This window comes from Montipora capricornis, chromosome 4 (assembly GCF_036669925.1).
Source record: "Montipora capricornis isolate CH-2021 chromosome 4, ASM3666992v2, whole genome shotgun sequence".
Lineage (NCBI taxonomy): Eukaryota > Metazoa > Cnidaria > Anthozoa > Scleractinia > Acroporidae > Montipora > Montipora capricornis.
Window position 1 is genome coordinate 23862067 of NC_090886.1, and position 20000 is coordinate 23882066.

The 20000-nt window shown below is 40.0% G+C and overlaps 1 protein-coding gene across 1 annotated transcript in view; it reads left to right on the top strand.

The window, feature by feature from the left end:
• LOC138044545 (uncharacterized) overlaps window positions 1–20000 on the top strand; it is a 39410-nt gene that overhangs the window by 18267 nt on the left and 1143 nt on the right. The window contains 15 exon segments of the mRNA XM_068891028.1: window positions 351–492; window positions 894–1231; window positions 3255–3399; window positions 3655–3998; window positions 4388–4529; window positions 6819–7150; window positions 7697–7838; window positions 8720–9063; window positions 9813–9954; window positions 10584–10760; window positions 11540–11716; window positions 12129–12311; window positions 15023–15211; window positions 16246–16422; window positions 19606–19896. Of these exon segments, the coding sequence (XP_068747129.1) occupies window positions 351–492; window positions 894–1231; window positions 3255–3399; window positions 3655–3998; window positions 4388–4529; window positions 6819–7150; window positions 7697–7838; window positions 8720–9063; window positions 9813–9954; window positions 10584–10760; window positions 11540–11716; window positions 12129–12311; window positions 15023–15211; window positions 16246–16422; window positions 19606–19896 (3265 nt within the window).

Here is a 20000-nt window from a genome sequence, read left to right on the forward strand (position 1 = left end):
ACGGAGTAACGGCTTTGATTGCCTTTACGTTTCTCCATAAAACGCTGTTATGACTTAATACCTAAACCAATGAGGAACTGAAAACCCTGGCGGGTAAGCGTTGTGTGCACTTTGACTGGAACTGGATCACGCCGTCAAATTTCAAGCGAGAGTACTAGACTTGCTCAGGAATTCATCCTGCCTTTGGAGCGCTCTGAAGTGAGATCTTTGATTCACGTTTCCATTCTCCACTTGGTCTTGGCATCTTTGATTACTTAAATTTACTTACATTTCTGGCAGCCTTCATTTAATGGCAATAACCAACAATCGTGTACTGAGTGGTAATAAGATTATCATGTATTCTCTGACAGGTATTCTTGGGAAATTTTGATCAATATACGGTGGTTCATCACAATCTGAAAAATCCGATCATCACCCGGTACCTTCGCATTAAACCCAAAACATGGAATGGTTATATTGCATTACGAGCTGAGTTTTATGGTTGCAGACAAGGTAAGTTGAGCTGCTTTGCATCTATATGTCGACAATAAAAAGTAAAAATTTCCAATTAGCATGGTAAGTCAGCAAAAAATGATATTATCAGTAGTCACTCACCATAATTGTTATCAACGACAACAAATTTTAAATTACCTCAAATCGTCCATTTCATGAGTCTGCAAAGTTCACTCTACTATGACAAATCGCAAACGTTGTTATCTTGTCTATCAAATATGATCCACAAAATACCGGAAAGTCTTTCCTTGGCCAAGACCAATGTTAACCATCCTTGCAGACGTCTTTTTGGTTGTAGTTTTTGTCCACCGAAAAGTATCGAGTTTCGGTAGAGAAACTATTACCGGAAATACGACTGCCACGAAGGCTACATTAACGTTTAATTTCATCTTCCTTGAAAGGTTTTACGCCTCCGGAAATCATATGCAGGGATCCCCTGGGAATTGAAAGTGGCAAAATTCCAAGAACTGCTATTGCAGCCTCGACAATGTACAACCAATATTGGGGACCGGACCGAGGCCGTCTAAGAACAGTTAAAGAAGGAAGCTACGGAGGAGGCTGGGCTGCTCAGTATAACGACGCAAAACAGTTCTTACAGTTTGATCTGGGCACCGTCACCAAGGTAACAGCTGTTGCAACTCAAGGAAGATCAGATGCTGATTGGATGGTTACCAGCTACACTTTAGCATTCAGCTTGGATGGCGGAAATTTCATTCCCTTCGGTGATGAAGATGGACAGGCAAGGAAATACTAATATCTCTTCTATGAACCACTATATGTTATTTAATACTTGGCTGAAAATACTGTTTTTCTGTTGTCACTTGGAACAAAGACAAGATATAACCAAAAAAACCCGGGCGAAAACTTAAAGTCTTTATCACCGATTGCGAACGATAAGATCAGTAACAGTTTGGCCACCCTAGTGCGATCTACAGGCTTATTCATTACATGCCGCATTATTACTACAAAGATCAGATTAAAAACAACTTTGTAATATATAGATTTAGCCAAACCTAGAAGCGGAGCTCCCTGGTTATTTATTCTTACTGCCTGTAGGGTTATTGAAATGATAAAAGGTTTCCAATTGTCCGCGTTTTGATGTTTCCGGTTGCTGCTTTCATAATTAAATCATTTTCTTTGCTTTCTTCTATAGAAAAATTCATTGCCTAACTAGTGAATTCCACGGTAAATTTTACGCTCTCACGAAGCGATAAGTACGATATCGGTTTTCCCAGTAAACTTTACTTTGGAATTCACCAGTTTGACAATGAATTTTTCTTGAACCGAATGAGTTTTAAAAGAAAACAAGCACACCCTCAGCGATCGAATGGAAAAGGAAAAGAGCCATCTGAGAGTCGACTGTCAATAGCCGCCAGCGAATAGGAATCACGCTAAAATTAGAGGCCACAAAAGAGCTTTGTTAGTTCAAGGTCATAAAAGAGTTTTACTGATGTACTTTATTCCACGTTGTTTCTGAAAACGAGATCATTCACATTTTGATGTATTTCACTGAAACACGCCAGGTTGGCTTGGAACAAGAATCAGCAAAATACGGCAATGCAACCAAGAAAGGACTAACTTCAAATAAGATCCGCTCCAACGCCTAAATAACATTTAGGTGCTATGAACAAACTTCTGAAAACACAAGCTAGCGAAATTTCCCCCTAATTTTACGAGAACTCATTGCGATTACGTGTTTATAGCATAAGGGCAAAATTCTTGTCACAGTCGAGGCACATCGAAAACCAGTTGGGCAAACGGATTAAGAAAGCATTTGTTCGCTCGCATTTTAGACCAAAACAAACAAACAAACAAACAAAAGAAAAGAGTACAGATAATTGTTATTTAATTCCAGTTGACAATAAAAATTCGATTTTCATTCCTGAACAAAGGAAAAACGGTTTAGTGCCCAAGGAAAGAATTTGTGGAGTAACTTCTTCCACTAAGTATGAGCTATTACTGGTATTCTGTTTTGTCGTTGTCATTCTCTTTTGCTCCCCTTTTCGTTTCTGTTCTAGTCATAGGTCCTCTAGTTATCATGTAACCGTATCAGAGCTTGTAAAGATATGCCAAAAATTGTAATACAGAGAAAAAGCAGCTCTAAGCAAATTAAAGAAAGAAACTCAGTTTTAAGTTTACATCCCGATGAGTGCGTAGCCGCCAGTGTGGACCACAGCTATCATGATGTCAAACTGGGTTGAAACTACCAAAAATGCAGAAAACGTTTTCCAACCCGTTTTCCGCCTGAAAACGAAAAGCGTTGACTGTGTAGAACTATAGTTGACGTAGTATGACCGTGTAGCCGCGTCGAGCCACAGAAAGGGCGCGCAAAATGAAGCCTCGCTTATGTTTAGGTGAGTTAATGGTTTGAACCTGCAATCCAACTGAAAACCAGTACCTGGTCAGCGGTCAACTTAAAAAAAAGCCGACCTCGGTGAGCTCTAAGCTTGAGCTCGCGATATAGTCACGTTATACTGGTCAGCGGATACCTCGTTTTGACAAGTCCCAATTGATCAAAACATGGATGTCCAATATCAAAGATGTATGCTGTAAACGAGCACGATAATGGTCTCATTGACATACATGGAGGGGTGGACAGACGTACGGCCGGTTGATGACGTCATGGCTATAAAACAAATTTCTCGCATCGATGGGTTACCATCTTTTCTTAACTTTGGTGCTCTGCGCGCGCGCGCAGCTTCGCTAATATTTTTTGTTGAGCTTTGTTTTTAAATTCGTTTTTTTTCTCGTTATTTTATTAGGTATTCACTGGCAATACTCTTGACAGGAACGAACCCGTTGGTAACATAATTGATCCACCCATAACTGCGCGCTTTGTACAAATCCGGGTAAAGACTTCAAGAGGTCATCCAGCTTTGCGTGTTGAGTTCTATGGCTGCACTAGAGGTCAGTCGGTAAATTCATGTAATTTCTAATAAACTGCTTTGCATATTCTTTCAAGATGTTGCTTACATGGAATTCCAAGCATTCATAACCAACCATGATTTCCACCTCTAACATTGATTTGCCGCGTTTCACTGATGCATTGAATACAACAAATCAACTTTTCGAGTTTCTTCGTTTCAAATGACGTAACAAGTCACCTTGTAATTAAAATAAAATAATAAATTAAATCTTCATCTACTTATAAAATTAACACAGGTTTCCCAGCCCCAAGGCCTCCAGTATGTGCAGAGGCGCTAGGAATGCAAAATGGAAAGATACCAGACTCTGCAATCACGGCTTCAACAGAATACTCCACAGCATATAAAGCCGTTAATGGAAGATTACACTTTCTGTATCGATCAGGAAGAGTCGGGTCCTGGTCAGCAAAAACAAACGACGTTTTCCAGTACTTGCAGGTAGATTTTGGCGATTTCACAAAAGTCTCTCGCGTAGCCATTCAAGGAAGAACAGATGCGGATCAATGGGTCAAAAGCTTCAGCCTTTCGTATGGCTACGACTCGATATTTTTCAGAGTTTACGAAGAAGATGGAGGAAAAAAGGTAAGTAACTTTACATAAGAACACAAACTTCATATATAAAACCTTCAAGAGGAAAATGGTAAGAGCAAAATGCGGCTTTCTCTTTCTTCAAACGTCAATAGTCTTCACCATTAAAAAAGAACCTTACCTGGCCAATCTTACATTTAAAAAAAAAATAAGATGTTCAAAGTACTTGTTTTCCACGTACAATTTACTTTCATAGAAAGGCGAATAAATTACTGCAGGTACACAGTTTCGTAATTGCTTCCATTGGTTAAACTTATATTGCCAAAAACTGGAAAAGCAAACTTGCTCAAAAAATGTGGTCATCGGTCGTGTTTTGATTTTTCATCTGTTTTCTAGACAGTGCGTGTCGTGTAGATTAAAGGACCCTTATTCTTACGTTTCAGGTATTTCCTGGAAATAATGACCGATATACAGTTGTAATGCAGGCTCTTAAAAAGCCAATCATCACACGCTTCATTCGTATCCACCCGGAGACGTGGCAAGGACACATTTCCATGAGAGCAGAATTCTATGGCTGCAGAGAAGGTAGGTAAACAAGCTCGTAGATTACCACTTAAAATTAGAGTATCACTACGATTACGTAAACGAATTTCCAGAATACGACTTAACCAGACATATATTTCTAAGTTTACTAGTTGATGATGAGTCGGTCAGTCATCTTGCTAATACAACGCATGCTTTTACAATGAACGCCATTAACCTCGCATAATTAAAATTGACAAACGTATTCGTCACTTAACGAATGATCATGGGACCCCAAGCAAAAAGTAACGTAGCCATTCATAAATGGCGGCCAAGAAATTTCTTGTCTTTGTGCTAGTCATCCTCACTAGCCTCGTTTTGGAGCAAAAGTTCTTCTTTGACTTTTGTTCTTGCTAATGAGGCTGGTGAGGATGATTAGCATAAAGACAAAAGAATGATTTCTTGGTCACCATTTATGAATATATTGGAGAAAGGAACACATACCGTGCCTCTTTACCTTTCGACACACCCATCCGAAAAATTGGTTTTTGCCCTTTGCGGGACTCGAACCCACGCCTCCCTGATTACTAGTCGGGCATGCTAAGCCACTACACCATCAAGGCTGCCACGCTGGCAACGCAGCAGATTAATGAGGTGACTTAGCAGCGTGGGGATCCCAAGGGCCCGACTTTCCTTCACTTGAGTGTGTATCCTTGCCTCTAAGACCCCAGACAGGGTTTAGAACACATGAAAGTTTACTTTGGAATTCACCAGTTTGGCAATAACTTTTTCTTGAACCGCATGAGTTTTAGAAGAAAACAAGCACACCGTCAGCGAGCGAATGGAATAGGAAAAAAGCCATTTCTGAATCAGAGTAACTGTCAATGGCCAGCGAATAGGAATCACGCATAAAATTAGAAACCATTAAAAAAAACTTTGTCAGTTCAAGGTAAAAAAAAGGGTTTCAACACTTAAAAGACACTCTCTTTAGATCGAATGACGCTACAACACTGTATCACGTAACAGCAATGTTATGGTACCATATGAAACTCCGATTATTTCTAAACAAGATGTAATCATTACTGATGTGCAATAAGTTACCTTGGCAACGGTAAAGACCAGCAAAAACACCCTATATTTTCGAAAACGAACTCCGTGACCCCCCTTTTTTATTGCTGGAAAGTGATTCGAAGGCCACGATCAAACGTTCGGCGAAGGTTTAGAAAACTATGTCCCGCAGATTCAGAGCCACCTTTAAAAAATTACAGAATTGAGGTGGCTCTAAATCCGCTGGACAGAATGAGGATCACCGTGTTCATTTTTGACATAAGCAACTAAAGACAAAATAAAGGTGTTTTTACAGGGCTTGCCCGTTGCCACGGTGACATATTACGTCACAATGACTGCATCTTGTTCAGCAAAAATCCATGTTTCATTTGGTATCACAATATTGCTAATACATGATACAGTGTTGTAGTGCCGATCCTTCTAACAAGAGCGTTACATGGAAGCGTTGAAACATTTGATTGGCTGTCTTTTAGGAAAACGGTGCGGTTTCTGCATGGTCAGGGCCAAAGCAGCAAAGAAAGAAAGTTGTCGAGTTTTATAACTGTGGTTCAGTATTTCAGGTACCACAGATCATATATTTCCTCTGAAAATTGGAAGGGAACTTCCTTAAATTACAAGGAAACGAAGCCATATGCTAACTTTCTTGGATATGTCTGGCGATGTACTCCCGACAAAACTCTAAGCTCATGATAACCATCATGGGTTTCAATTCCTCCAATTCGTTATTATTCAGTACGTAGTCGGAGATTACATTTTGAAGAGAGTTGAAATGGCACTGGAATATAAAAATTCCAGTGTCGAAAACCAATTTTGCATCACGCAAGTTAATTGTTAATTAACCTTTTCAAAGCCGTTTACGTGACAATTACTCAAAAAAGGAAACCCTACCCTTCCAACAAAACGAGTACATCGCACTCTCTACTTCCTAAAACGAACCGTGCATTATCGACTTAAATGACCTAGCTTAAGACAAGCCTAATTACCTTGAAAATGGCAATTAATCTCCCTTCATAAAATAGGTCTCTGTTATGTCCAAAAATGACCTATACTTAACATCATTCGGAATAATTAGAAATTAAACTTTATTGATACTGATCACAAAACTACTCAAGGCCCGGGTTGCTCTAAGCATGGTTAGCGCTAACCAGCGTTAAATACCATGGAAACCTATAAGGTTTACGGATACCCCTTAACCAACGGCTAGCGCTAACCAGACTTCGAGCAACCGGCCTTAGAATGCCAAACCATAGCAATGTAACACGCTATCCTTCTTTCTTGCACAAGGGTTCGAACCGCCAAAACTCGAATGCCAATCAGAACTTGGAATGACAACTGGTCAAATTCCCAATAGTGCCATCACAGCTACCTCCCTCTACAATCAATATTATGGTCCAGAACGAGCCAGACTTCAAACTAGCAAAACGGGAAGTTATGCCGGAGCATGGATTCCTAAAGCTAATGATATCGGACAGTGGATTCAAGTCGATCTTGGCAAAATCACCAAAATAACACGGATTGCCACCCAAGGACGTCAAGATGCAGCTCAATGGGTCAAAACGTATTCTTTAAGTTACAGTGTTGAACGAGGCCCATTCCTACCCTACAGTAACAACTCGGTACGTAATAACGTAAATCTCGTTTGTTGTCAACATTTGCCGTTATGAGTTGAAATTGAATGAATTCGTAGTTAACGCAAGTGTGAACATTACCGAAGCCCGGTCGGATCTGTTACAAACTGCAGAGACCCTTCATTTGAAGGCAAAAGATTGTTTTTTTTTTTTTTCGATAAAGCAAAAACCGAAGAACCCGAAAAAAATCTGGCAACAGGAATACAACAGTCCACAAGTAAAACCAGCCACGTATTGAAGGGTGACCACTCTCATTAAAGACCCATAACATTCAGAACAATAAGAACTGCATCGTCATAATTTCTCTTCTCCTTTTGGATAAACTGTTTTCCCTTCAGCAGTACGCTAATAGCAGCAGTGTCTTCCTGATTATTTCAGTCAGTTTTGCGCAATTAAGTGCTCTTGCAGTGTTGTCAGTCAAAGCGTCATAATCGTTCTTAATAAGTAACTGCTTATATATCTTAGCTCCTCATTAATGTTTACCCTTTTTCGTGAGAAAACTTTAACCTGCCTTCACAACTTATATCCTTTCAGATTCTTACCGGGAACAAAGATCAAAATACCGTCGTTGGACATATTCTCAATCCACCTATCGTAGCACGCTACATCAGGATTCACCCCAAGGAATACCAATCCTATATGGCGTTACGCTTTGAACTCTACGGCTGCACCGAAGGTTTGACGGATAGCCCTAAAATCTAACCATAGCCAACTTTCAATAACACCTATCATAAAAATAACGAACAGTGAACAATAACTTAAACCACGTAAAACGTTCAGTTTCACAAACCTTTCAATTAAAAAAAAAATGGAAAAAGGGTTAACGAAACTTTGCTTACTTTAGTAGCAGAACAGACTGTGTGCAGTGTTCCAGATATTAGGGGTTAAGACAGCGAATCCCTGTGCCCAATGATAATTCTTTGAAATCTATTAATCGTGCCCGTGGTGTGGTTATTAGGGACCTTTTAGATACTAGGACGATGACGAGAACGAGTACGAGTTTTAACTGCCTGCTTTTAGCGAAAATGCTCAGAAAATTTAAAACCCGTTAGATTAATCTTGCTCTTTTTTAGTAGTGTAGGTTGCTCAGTTATTCTTATGGCTGGTAACTGAACCTTTTTGCTGATCGAAAAATGCGAAAACTGCTACCGTGTTGTTGACTTGTTTTAACACAACATTTTTGCAAAACCTCGTACTGGCGACGGTATCACGTTTTTCCCGCCAAAATGACGCTGGTTTGCGCGCGCTCACTGTAGTTCTATGAGAGAATCTTGTACTCGTAGTCGTTCTCGTTTTAGAATCCAAAGCTGTCTATTATTATCTGTTTTTACCATGACAGCCGGCCCACTTTAAAACCAAGTGACCAGAAAGGCGTCGTCTTTGAAATAAACAGAAGTGTGATACGGAACTAAAAATAGATTTCAAACAATTTCATCGAAAAGGGCCAAATGTGGGGAATTCGCTCTCTTATTTCATATTTTCTTGCGTGGAGTACATATCTCAAACTGAAAAGATACACTGAAATGTCTAAACACCTACACCTTTCATCCTTTATAGGTTTTCTCATTCCCCAAATACCCTCCTGCCAGATTCAACTTGGAATGCAAAACGGAAAGCTGCCAAATTCAGCAATAACTGCCTCTTCGCAGCTTAACTCATACTATGGACCCGAAAATGCTAGACTACATTTCCATCCACAAAGCGGCCGCTACGGAGCCTGGATTCCAAACAAACAAGACCACGCTCAATGGCTACAAGTGGACTTTGGAGTCGAAACGGTAATTACACGAGTTGAAACCCAGGGTCGTCAAGATGCTGCTCAGTGGGTAAAAGAATATACACTCCGATATAGTACCGACGGCAATTACTTCCAGCAATATCAAGTTAATGGATACACCAAGGTAAGTCACTTGCTACGCTTTAAGAAAGAAATTATCCTTTTCTCGCGGGAATGACGGGACACCTTTCTCATATCGCATTTAGTTAAAATCATTGAAACGAGAATCGAGTTCTCACTCAAAAATCACTGTAAACAGAATAAGATACGCTATTAGTGTCTAAACGATCAGGCTAAAACGAAGATAAGATGAAAAAAACCCCAAAATAAATGTTTTCTCGTAACACAGTATACAAACTCGTAAATGGCCTGAACCCAGGAGTCGAACTATTATTAAGAACGATTGTCCGGGTAAGTGTACTCCTGAGAAGGATTGTTTCGGATGACATTGACAGACGTTTCGGACTTCACAGCCAATGACGTCAAGGCTTAACTGACAGTCATCCAATAGCATCACCACCATCTTATCCCGTTACACAAGTCACTTGACTCTGAGAATTTCTTCCGCGCAGAGTGTCAAAGTGTCGTCAATGTCATCATTAACAGTCCTCAGGACTACACTCACCCGAACGATCGCGTTTTTATCGATCACGTAATGCAAATATAGTGATAAGTTCAATACAAACCCAGCACACGGTATAAAGCCCGGAAAAACGCTTCCACACAAAGGCCACGTTAGTTTATTCTGAGTGATAAAAAGAAAACAGGCATTGTCATTTTAATATACTGAGGTAATAAACAAAGCGTATTGACGACGACATAATAAATAATTTACCTCCCACATCAAATAAACTTACAATCTTATTTCTGCAGACCTTCGTTGCCAACAGTGACAGGTACATGGTTGTCGCTCATGACCTAAAGCCACCCATCAGCGCTCGGTATGTTAGAATCGTCCCAGAGGAATGGAATAGTTACATTGCATTAAGAGCAGAGTTTTATGGATGCAAATCAAGTGAGTAGTTAACCGTTTAACAACGCTTGCACAATTTGTGAAAATAAAAATTGAATTTCTCCAGAAATTGTTAGTGTGAATGGATTTGCCGCTTCTTGCCTTCCAGCCAAAATACCTTTTTAATAATTATCAAGAACGTAAATTACATTCGTCGTCCTTAAAATTTTGGCCTATAACACCAGCAGTCTAAAGGACCCTTTAGTTACAAGTGTGTGCTACATTACGGAAGTTACCTTTTATATGGTTGGTGCTCTTTGTTTGTTTATATTCAATCCACTTAACGTGCTTTTCTTCACACTGGACTCCAAATTTAAAATAAAGTTAAAGATGCAGTCGTCATCTCCACTACATGATCATTTTGTCAACTGAAATTCAGTCTATTCTTTTTGTCTTACATTTCATACGAAACAAGTGAGACGAAACCTAGATAAAACTTTTCCGGGAACAGTACTCTCCCTGACACAAGTCGACCCGGCCTAAGTTTAATTCTGCTGTTTTCCATACAATCACAGCGTTTTTCTGCCTTTATCTAACCGGTGAAATGGAGAAAGTTTGTATCTCTACTCTCCCTGTTGTATGCAATCTAGAAACCTATTTACTAGAACTTGTGTATTGCCTTTCCGTTGTAGATGACGGTGGCTATTCCGCTTGGAGTTCATGGAGTCTTTGTTCTGCTTCCTGTGGAGGAGGACGACATTCTCGAAGTCGCTCCTGTACCAATCCCCCTCCCAGCCCTGGCGGCAACAATTGTTCCCAGCTGGGACCTGACACCGAGACGGGCAAATGCAATATCAACGGCTGCCCAGGTATAAACTCAATTGCCCAATATATCATAAACCCCACATGAACATTCTGAATATTTACCACACGAAGTAGACTAGTTCTCCACACAAAGAAGCAAGTTCTTTGCGCTATCTTTGCAATCAACGCAGATATTCCTTTTGGAAAAACGAGTAGACAGTACACCGGAAGACAAACAACAAGCCATTATTTAAAATGCAACTCATCAGAAGAAGAAAAAACGCCATAGAACTTTCACTACTATTCGTTAACGAGCTTTAATGTTAATTACTTCGCTCCAAATCTTGCGGAGTGGGAGCGCGAACATGGGTCAACATGGCAAAGAACATGCACCAATCCGCCATTGGCAAACGGTGAAAAAGACTGCAGCTCCCTTGGGTCGAGGGTAAAAACTACACAATGTAACACACAGAACTGTCCAAGTAAGAATACCATATTTTTGCTGAATTCTTCCACAGTATCTGAAATGCAAACTGATCCAAAGAATATTCACATCTTATACATAGATTGTCCTGCCTCTTTGAAGCGCGATTTCATTGTTGGACATAGGGACTTTCCAACAATCTGGTTCTTTATATAAGGCAACGACACTTCCATTTGAGGAACGACGCAACTAGTCGCAAATGTGAGACCAAGCCAGCCTCTTCCGCAATCAACACTGAGTGTTTCCTTAATTGTTCACATTGTAGTCCATGTATGTACACGTGCATAAAGCCACTTCTCGAATATGACTGACTTGGTGTTGTATATAACATTTTACGTGTCTTGTATTTATTGTTTTTAGTCAATGGAGGTTATACCGATTGGACAAAGTGGTCGGACTGCTCTACTTCCTGTGGATGGGGTGAACGTTTGCGAAAAAGGACGTGTACTCGACCTGTGCCACAATATGGCGGAAAAAATTGTGCGAGCCTCGGACCAGCGCAGCAAACAGAGAAATGTAATATGAACGCATGTCCAGGTACGTTTCCATTTCAGCGAAAGCTGGTTTACGTTCAAGAAATATTCATAAATCCAATTTGTTACGTTTCTTATCAAAGGTCAATTGAAAATAATAATCTTATTGAATAAGATTACATTACTTTTAATGGCGGCCATACTTTCAGACACGACTGTCTTTCCCTGGGAACGAATGCGATCCCCGACTGGGCAATGACTTTACGGCCTTGAAAAAACGTAGCGTTACAAGCTCTTGATGCAAAAAAATGTTCTTATCATTTTCAATTGGGAAATCGTAATGAGGTATAATTAATTTATGCAATCGACATTCATAATTTCTTTCTTCGTGGCTGGCTGTCGATTATTGAGTCATGCAGTTATTATAAACTAATCGGTCTTGATATTTCGATTGACAACACACGCCTTATTTTCAGTCAATGGTGGTTATTCACCTTGGGGACCGTATGGAAAATGTTCAAAATCCTGTGGAGGTGGAGAGCAAACTCAACAAAGAACTTGCACCAATCCAACACCAGCGAACGGAGGAAACGACTGTAGTGATCTAGGACCAAGCATTCAGACCCAAAAATGCAACACACAACTATGTTTAGTCCCAGGTATGCCGTGCTCTGTTCTTTCCCTTCTCCCCAAAAGAAAATTACAAAAAGAAGATTATGGGGTAACGCTCATGAGATATCTATTACCTTGCTGTTTTCCTTGGTGCCGTTTGAAGTTAATAGCCAACTTCTTGCGATATGTTCGGAGATGACCGAAACCAATTACTACATTAACCTTTTCAATACTGGTCACCCACATAAAGCACAGCGCAAAAATTGCGAGTGCTCCTGGGGCAAAAGTAGCAAACCAACGACGACAAAAATAAAAGCTACCTTAGCAAGCGTTTGATATCGTCGATGTCTCGAGGCGCTCCACTGTCTCGTTTTGTCTGAAGTAAATGCGGTTGCTAAATAAAGCCGGAGAATAAAAACTAAATATTTTGTTGTAAATATACAGCGCAAAAAACTTATTCTGATTGGTCAAAGCAAGTTTATTATATGATCACAATAATGTACTGAGCCTACATTACATGAGGCTCAGTGCATTCATGGCGCAACATATGCACGCAAGCTACGTCATCAAAAAGAATGACAACGCAAAAGCAAAAATTCTGTATGATTGTCAACCATTACAATTGAGGAACTTTTCTCAGTTTTGTCTCAACTTCGACTACATAAAGTCTCAAAAACGAAAGCAGCAATGTAAGCAATGAGGATTCTCAAAAAATAGGAAAGAATAAAAAGGTCTCCAGACCTCCGCACAGAACGCAAACGACAAAAAGCTGAGCATACTAGGTTGCGAAAGTTAAAGTACGAAGGTGTAAACAGACATATAATAGACCACCCAAAAATAGAAAGAACGGCTTTGTTTCATTAGAAGAATTCTAACTACAGACCAAATTACAAGCTGTTACAAGATGTTAAGTTCCCTTGTCAATTATAAACAATGGGATTAACGTGGGTTTTGTGGTGTGCCAAATCTATGAAAAAAAAAATTTAAATCAAAATAACGCTTAAAGAAAAAATATTTATCCTAGAATAGGGTAGCCTGCGGGGAGAAGACGCATTTTTCGGCTCTTGTTTCACCCGTCGAGAAAATAGCGTTTGCGATCTCGAGATGCGAGACTGTTTCCGTGACGTCATTTCTTTTACTCGACCAATGAAATTGAATGATAGAAAGATGCTATTGATAACGCGCGAAATCACCAATGGCATGATCTATACAGAAAAAACTCTCTTTCTTCTCTTGAAGAGATCGTGTGAACCAATGTCACCCCTGTGACATTTGGGTAAGATCATGCTTAATATTACTTTGTATACGAAAACCTTTCATTTAAAACTATTAATTCCATTCCCCGGGAGTCAAGAACGATGAAAGTATAACCTCATTGAAGCGATATTAATATTCCTTACCAATGGCAAATCACGTGGGCTTCATCCGCGGCGACTGCTCACATAGGATTTGTAAGTTTCGCTTGCCAACATTCTTCGCCATCTAATGTCGCCAAGATTCATGTGATCCGTAAACGATAGAAACTTCTCCACTCTCCACCTTTTTTTATCTCCGTCGTCGAACTGATATCACTACGCTTACTCCAAGCAAAGATAGACGGCTCACTTGATCTTTCATAAGATTGATTAACGGAGAGGTCACGATTACAATACTCTTCTCGCATTTATCTACCGAATCAAGTACTGTAGGTACAGCTTGAACACAACAGACTTTCCATAACCAGTCGGCAAATTGACATAAACATCACTTTTCATTTCGATCACTTGTTGGATTGCTTGTTAAACTTCTCCAAACCGAAAATGTCGCATACTTTTGCAAACGCGTGGTCTAGTGAACTCTTCCATCGGCCATTGTGGCTTTCTCGCCTATATCGAGGTCCCCACGTAAAGCTCAAGCGTATTAGCTCCACAAAAATAAGAGCCGAATTCTGATTGAAGAAACACTGACGTCACGGAAATCGTTTCATAGCTTGAGATCACAGCTATTTTCTTGGCGGGTGAAACAAGAGCCGAAAAATGCATCTGCTCCCCGCAGGCTAAGAATTGGGCGAAAACAAATTTACACCCTCGCCTGAATGGGCATATATGAATCAACAAGTAATAAGATTTTCATAGTACGTGGCATGTTCAGCAGTTATAATATTCGTTCGTTCTCAGAACAAATTAACAGACCTTAACACAAATACGAAGGTGTCTCCAAAAATACAAGGGAGTGATATGCTTTTAATTAAATTTGTTAAATTTGTTACGCCTGAATTTCTTCATCCCTATTTTATAAAAGAAGAAAAAAACTTGTCCCTCTTGCGTTGCTGACTTATATAAGCTCATGGACTCTTTTTCTTAAGAACACTGGAGAAGTGCATTTCTCTCGTGTTCTTAAAAGAGCCCGCATGCTTATATAAGCCAATAATACACTAGTCGCGATTTGTTTACGTGGGAGTCAACTAAAAACAATATTTACATGCTATGTATCCTTACAAACTAATCGAACTTATTTCAGCAAAATTTCAATGTTGCGACTACTCTACACTGTAGCAACCCTAACTACTGCCCCTAACGACAAACTACATCTAAATTTCAAAGGCAAAGCGAAATTTTGCAAGAAAGGCTTCTGTAGCGACCCAAATACAAAAAGGGACAATTTACGGCTGAGCAAAGGAAACTCGGAAATGTCGGAGACAAAACAAACCGCTCTTGGCACTAAAAGGTTGCTTTTTATTATTGATTTTGTCCTTTGAATTAACTGTCTTCATTTTCAGTAAACGGTGGTTACGGTTCTTGGGAAAACTGGAGCACATGCTCAAAGACTTGTGGCAAACGACCAGGCCAAAGAACACGCGAAAGATTCTGCAACAATCCAACACCTCAAAATGGAGGAAAAGACTGCTCTGAACTTGGAGATAGAACGGAAATAACTTCATGTAAACCAAAAACAAGGAAGTGTCCCGGTGGGTATATAAATATGAAAGATTCACTTGCAACATTGATAAAAAGGGCAGGTCTGCTCGGCATGATGTCACGGATTTAACTCCCATCATATGTCCAAGTTGATATCTTATGTTATAATTTTCGGCAGTTCGCCACACTTTCACACCTTTTTTTTTTTCTATTTGAATCCACTCCACCAAATTCACTTGGCTCCGTTGCAAAAAAAAACGCATCTCGGCAAAATCAGAACCTTTTTAAGTTCCAAAATCTAGGATTACCATCCACCGACAAAAGGATCAAGGCTCCTGATGTGTATGAGTATACATTGCATTTTTCTGATTCAACAAACTTAACCAGTGATTCCTTATTTCAAGATTGGTAACATTAAAAAAGTAACATTTTTGGGGGCACCCAACGAAGGTGTTCCGCTGTGGAAATTCAGCTGGCTGGCAAGTTATTAATTTTTAAACTCTTTCGCTGGGAAACTTGAAATCTTTTTAGCATTTTAATCCGTGCTGGCTGGATGAGACCAGAATCTGAAGGAGAACTCACGAGAAGTTATCGCATGTTGAGGAAAAAACAACCAATTTTGACCAGTTTGGCGAGCGTTTAAATTCACGAGGTTTAGTCGGCTGGCTGGGAGTTTCCCTCGCTATCTAGCTGGGAGCTGGTATTTCGCTCATAATCATCCTGTGAGTTCGGAACACCTTTTTTATTTTTCGGGTTTACCTTGGTGTAAAAACCTTGTGAAACTTTTCCCTTGGTTTGTTAGCTTGTGGTAAGGTTAGGTTATTGTTTCACGTTTTTTTGCTTTTTGTTTTCCTTTGTGTTACGTGATTCGTGACTTTCAGAGGTTTTTACACCAAGGATGAGCCTTTTCCCCTTAACAAAATTAAAAAAAAAAGGTTCTTAGCATTTTCTTGTAAGTTTTTTCGTATTATGTACTTTTGAAGTAACTTTCGTTGGGTGCCCCTGGCATTTTCCATACTATAAACCCCACATTGATCTTTATTTTGGACGACATAGCCTCTTATTTATCTCGACTTGTGTTTAGTGGACGGCGGTTATGGCAAGTGGACCAAATGGAGTAAATGCTCAAAAACGTGTGGAGGAGGAACACAGAAAAGGAGCCGCAAGTGCATCAAACCGAGACCTGCTGCAGGAGGAAAGAAGTGTAATGTGATTGGTCCGAACAAAGAAACGAAAGAATGCAACATTAAAAATTGTGGCCGTAAGTACACGTCAATTTTCAGTTCATCTGATGAACCAAAAGTAGATACTCGTATCATTCTCTAAAACGTAATGAACTTTAGCTTATCATGAAGTTAAAGGGACTAAGTTGAAGAAAACAATTGTCGATGGTTCTAAGAGTAAGAAACACACTTCAGTGGCTTCAATCAAGTAAAGTGAATTTCGCCCATATTCAGTCAACCAATTTTGTTCTGTCGGAACACTGGCAATTCCTACAACTCTTATTGGTTCTTGCTGGCGCCTAACAAGGCTTCAAGTCATGACTTGGATAAGCACCCTTGAAGGTCACGTGAACCTGAGTGACCTGCATTTACGCGTGGTTGCTCGAGACTCGAGTCCCACTCTGCTTCCGTGCTTGTCTTCTTTCAGTAGGTGTTCAACACTGTATTTATTTGAAATGTTATTTCATAGAAAACCAAACAAGCTTAAAGCTTAAATATCCCTGTCCTTTAATGAGATGTCGTCTTCTTTCTTTTTACGCGGGATGCCGTAGGCAGCGCGTGTTAAAGATTTGGACGAATTCCGTTATGTTTTCATCGTAGTCACTAATCGACGTGTTTTTCTATTGTGCGATTTCATTGACTCCAGTCCAACTTGGAATCATGTGCAAGATCAGGACGGTGAAGTGCTGATCAAGCGCAATACTCTCGCAATGTTTATGAAAGCAGTTTGTTCACTTGTCAAATAGTGAATGGATTTATTAGCCCTGTTTTTGTATTGAACCGGGAATTACTTGCATAGCGTGCTTCCAACTAGGTATCTGTTTCTTGCCATCGATCGAACCATCGAGTTCACCAATGGAACCAATGAGTTCACCAATGGAACCAATGAGTTCACCAATGGAACCAACGAGTTCACCAATGGAACCAACGAGTTCACCAATGGAACCAACGAGTTCACCAATTGAACCAAAGAATTCAGCGGCTTGTTACAGCTGTAAGTAGCCTACAAGCAGGCTCTTAAAATGGCGCGCGATCGAATTATAGGGGCTTGGTTACTAGTTTCGACCACGCGCCATTTTCAACAGAAGAACCTGCCTGCGGGCTAGTTTTAACGTATCAAACAAAGCGTATAACTGGTTAGCAAACAGTTTGTCTAAACACGAAATTTGACTTGAGAAATTTCTCGCAGTACGATAATTCACTCAGATAAATTTTAAGTGTGGCACTCCACCGAAGATTTTACCTAGTGTTATGTTTATTGGTTGTAATATCCACGCTGACACTTAGGAATCAAAATATGAGCTTTCAATAAGATTTGTGAGGTGCGTTCGAGTCCCGCTTTGTATCACAGGAGCCCCAAGTTCAGTGTCAGGGAATATAAGGATTTGTATGCGAATCCTGATATATGACCTGAGAAGATAATTTACGAAAACATTCTTACTGAAAAAGTCTAATCTTATTGCCATTGTGAGTCGCTTCCTTCCTGAAACATTTTTACCAGATTTGACGCAAATTGAGCCATTATCAGTTCCTCGGTTGTCAACGGTCATAATAAAATACCAAAGCTGAACACTAAATTCTCAGGAGTCCACCAAATGGAATCAAATATCCCTGGATAAATTAGTCCCACGGTTAGAATTCCACTGTGGAATTCAAGGGCAAAGGCTTTTCTTTCATTTCAATGCGCTAGCTGCGCAACTGAAGCCCTGACAGCGACGTCAGGCGGTTGTTAGTGTCCCAAAGGAAACGATAAAACAATGAAAAAGATCCTCACGAACTTTGAAGACGACACGGTGACCGTGAGGGTGATCACCCGCCCGGTCTCTCATTCAAGTACTAGCCCTGTCCAATAAGGTTTAACTTCGGTGGTTCAACGGGAATGTGCATTTTCCCTTCGCTAAATTTTTAAATTGTGTTATAAAAAATACATACTAGTTTTTACATTTTCAAGTGAAGTGCTGCGAGTGAGTTGTGGAAATACTAAGTAATATGTGACAACTTTTAAAGCTGGGCATCCAAAGAGATCAGCACAAGAACCAAGCTGCGCATATTCAACTCCCAACGCCAAGTCCATTCTGCTGTACACGTGCGAGACATGTCGGACGACAAAGACAATACAACAGAAGATTCAGACATTCTTCAACACCTGTCTGAATATCGTTTGCGATTCCCACGTTTTGCCATAAAAACCATCGAGATGCCCTTGCTAGGCTCTAAAGAAGCTCTCTATGTAATTTTTCCGTGATTTCGACTAAAGTTCTCTTTTTTCCTTCTACACTGTGGACGCAATTTTTGTCTCGCTGGAGGATCACAGAATGACGTAAAAATCATCGGGACAGACAAACAGACACAAGATCGAGAAATACAGATTTTTCCTGGCATAGAGCGCACAGGGAGACCGTCAATATTAGTGTTGCTGCTCCAAAACTGTGCCTGTATAACAGAAAGTTTTTCATTTTCAGCGATTGGCAATGAACTTTGCGAGCTTTCGAAAATGGATTATCTGTTGCTCTCGTGAGACTTGATTGTTCTTCATTACATTGGCTAAACTAAAATTTACAAAACCAAAGACTGGAAATGGCCCTTTCCTGCAGTCAAATTAAATATCCTCACAGGGATCACCCTTTAAGCTCTGCTGAGTTTCTTAATTTGCTTCATGTGAGAACATTCCTTGCGTGCAGGGATGGCGCAGTGGTGAAAGCGCTCGCCTCTCATCTATGTGGCGCAGTTTCGATTCCCAGACTCGGTGTCATATGTGGACTGAGTCCGTTGGCTCTCTTCTCTGCTCCGAGAGGTTTCCCCCTCTCTTCAAAAACCAACATTTGACTTGATTTGTGTTCATTGTTTAGTGTTCTCAATTAATGCTTCTGCGCTAGAGCGACTACATACTTAAATAAAAGTTGCCACTCCACTGTTCAAATTCCAGGTTTCCCTCATTGCAACTTGGCAGGAGGCTTCCTGATGTAAGCTTGTTTGCCAGCGTAAATAGATTGTGATTATCGCTACAAAAAGTTAGTGCTTACATCGACCCATCCCGCGTAAACGCCTCCAAGCGTCCGTCTTGTTCTTCTTACTTACGTCTGAGGTTTTTAAAAGAGAGAAATACAAAACATTACAAAATCTGTTTAATTTAATCAAAGAAGTCAGCATTTTATTGGTGAATTTGATTTGATTATCTGAATTTCATAAACTGATTTGTCTATGCTTTTTATATTTTTTAGCTTCTTGGAAACCACTTGGATGCTACAAAATGACAACTCAGGCTTTTGGCGACCAATTTGTCAAACGCAGCAGAAAGACTACCATTAAAACGCAATACAAAGAATGTGTGAAAAAGGCAGATGCTGATGGAATCGTTCTGTTTGGCCTCGACGAAAAGGGCTGCTGGAGAAGGAATCAGACACAATCCTCGTACACTACACTTGGGAGCTCGGAGCAATGCAAGAAAAGGGGCCAATATCAAATGGGTCTTATGAAATCAAAAACAATATTTGTTTACAAGAAAAAAGAAGGTAAAAGGGAAGACAACGCAATAATTAGATATATTAGATATTGAAAATGTCCTGCGAGCTCTAAGCGAGCGAAATATAAGTAATTCCAGGAAAGGATGTTTAAT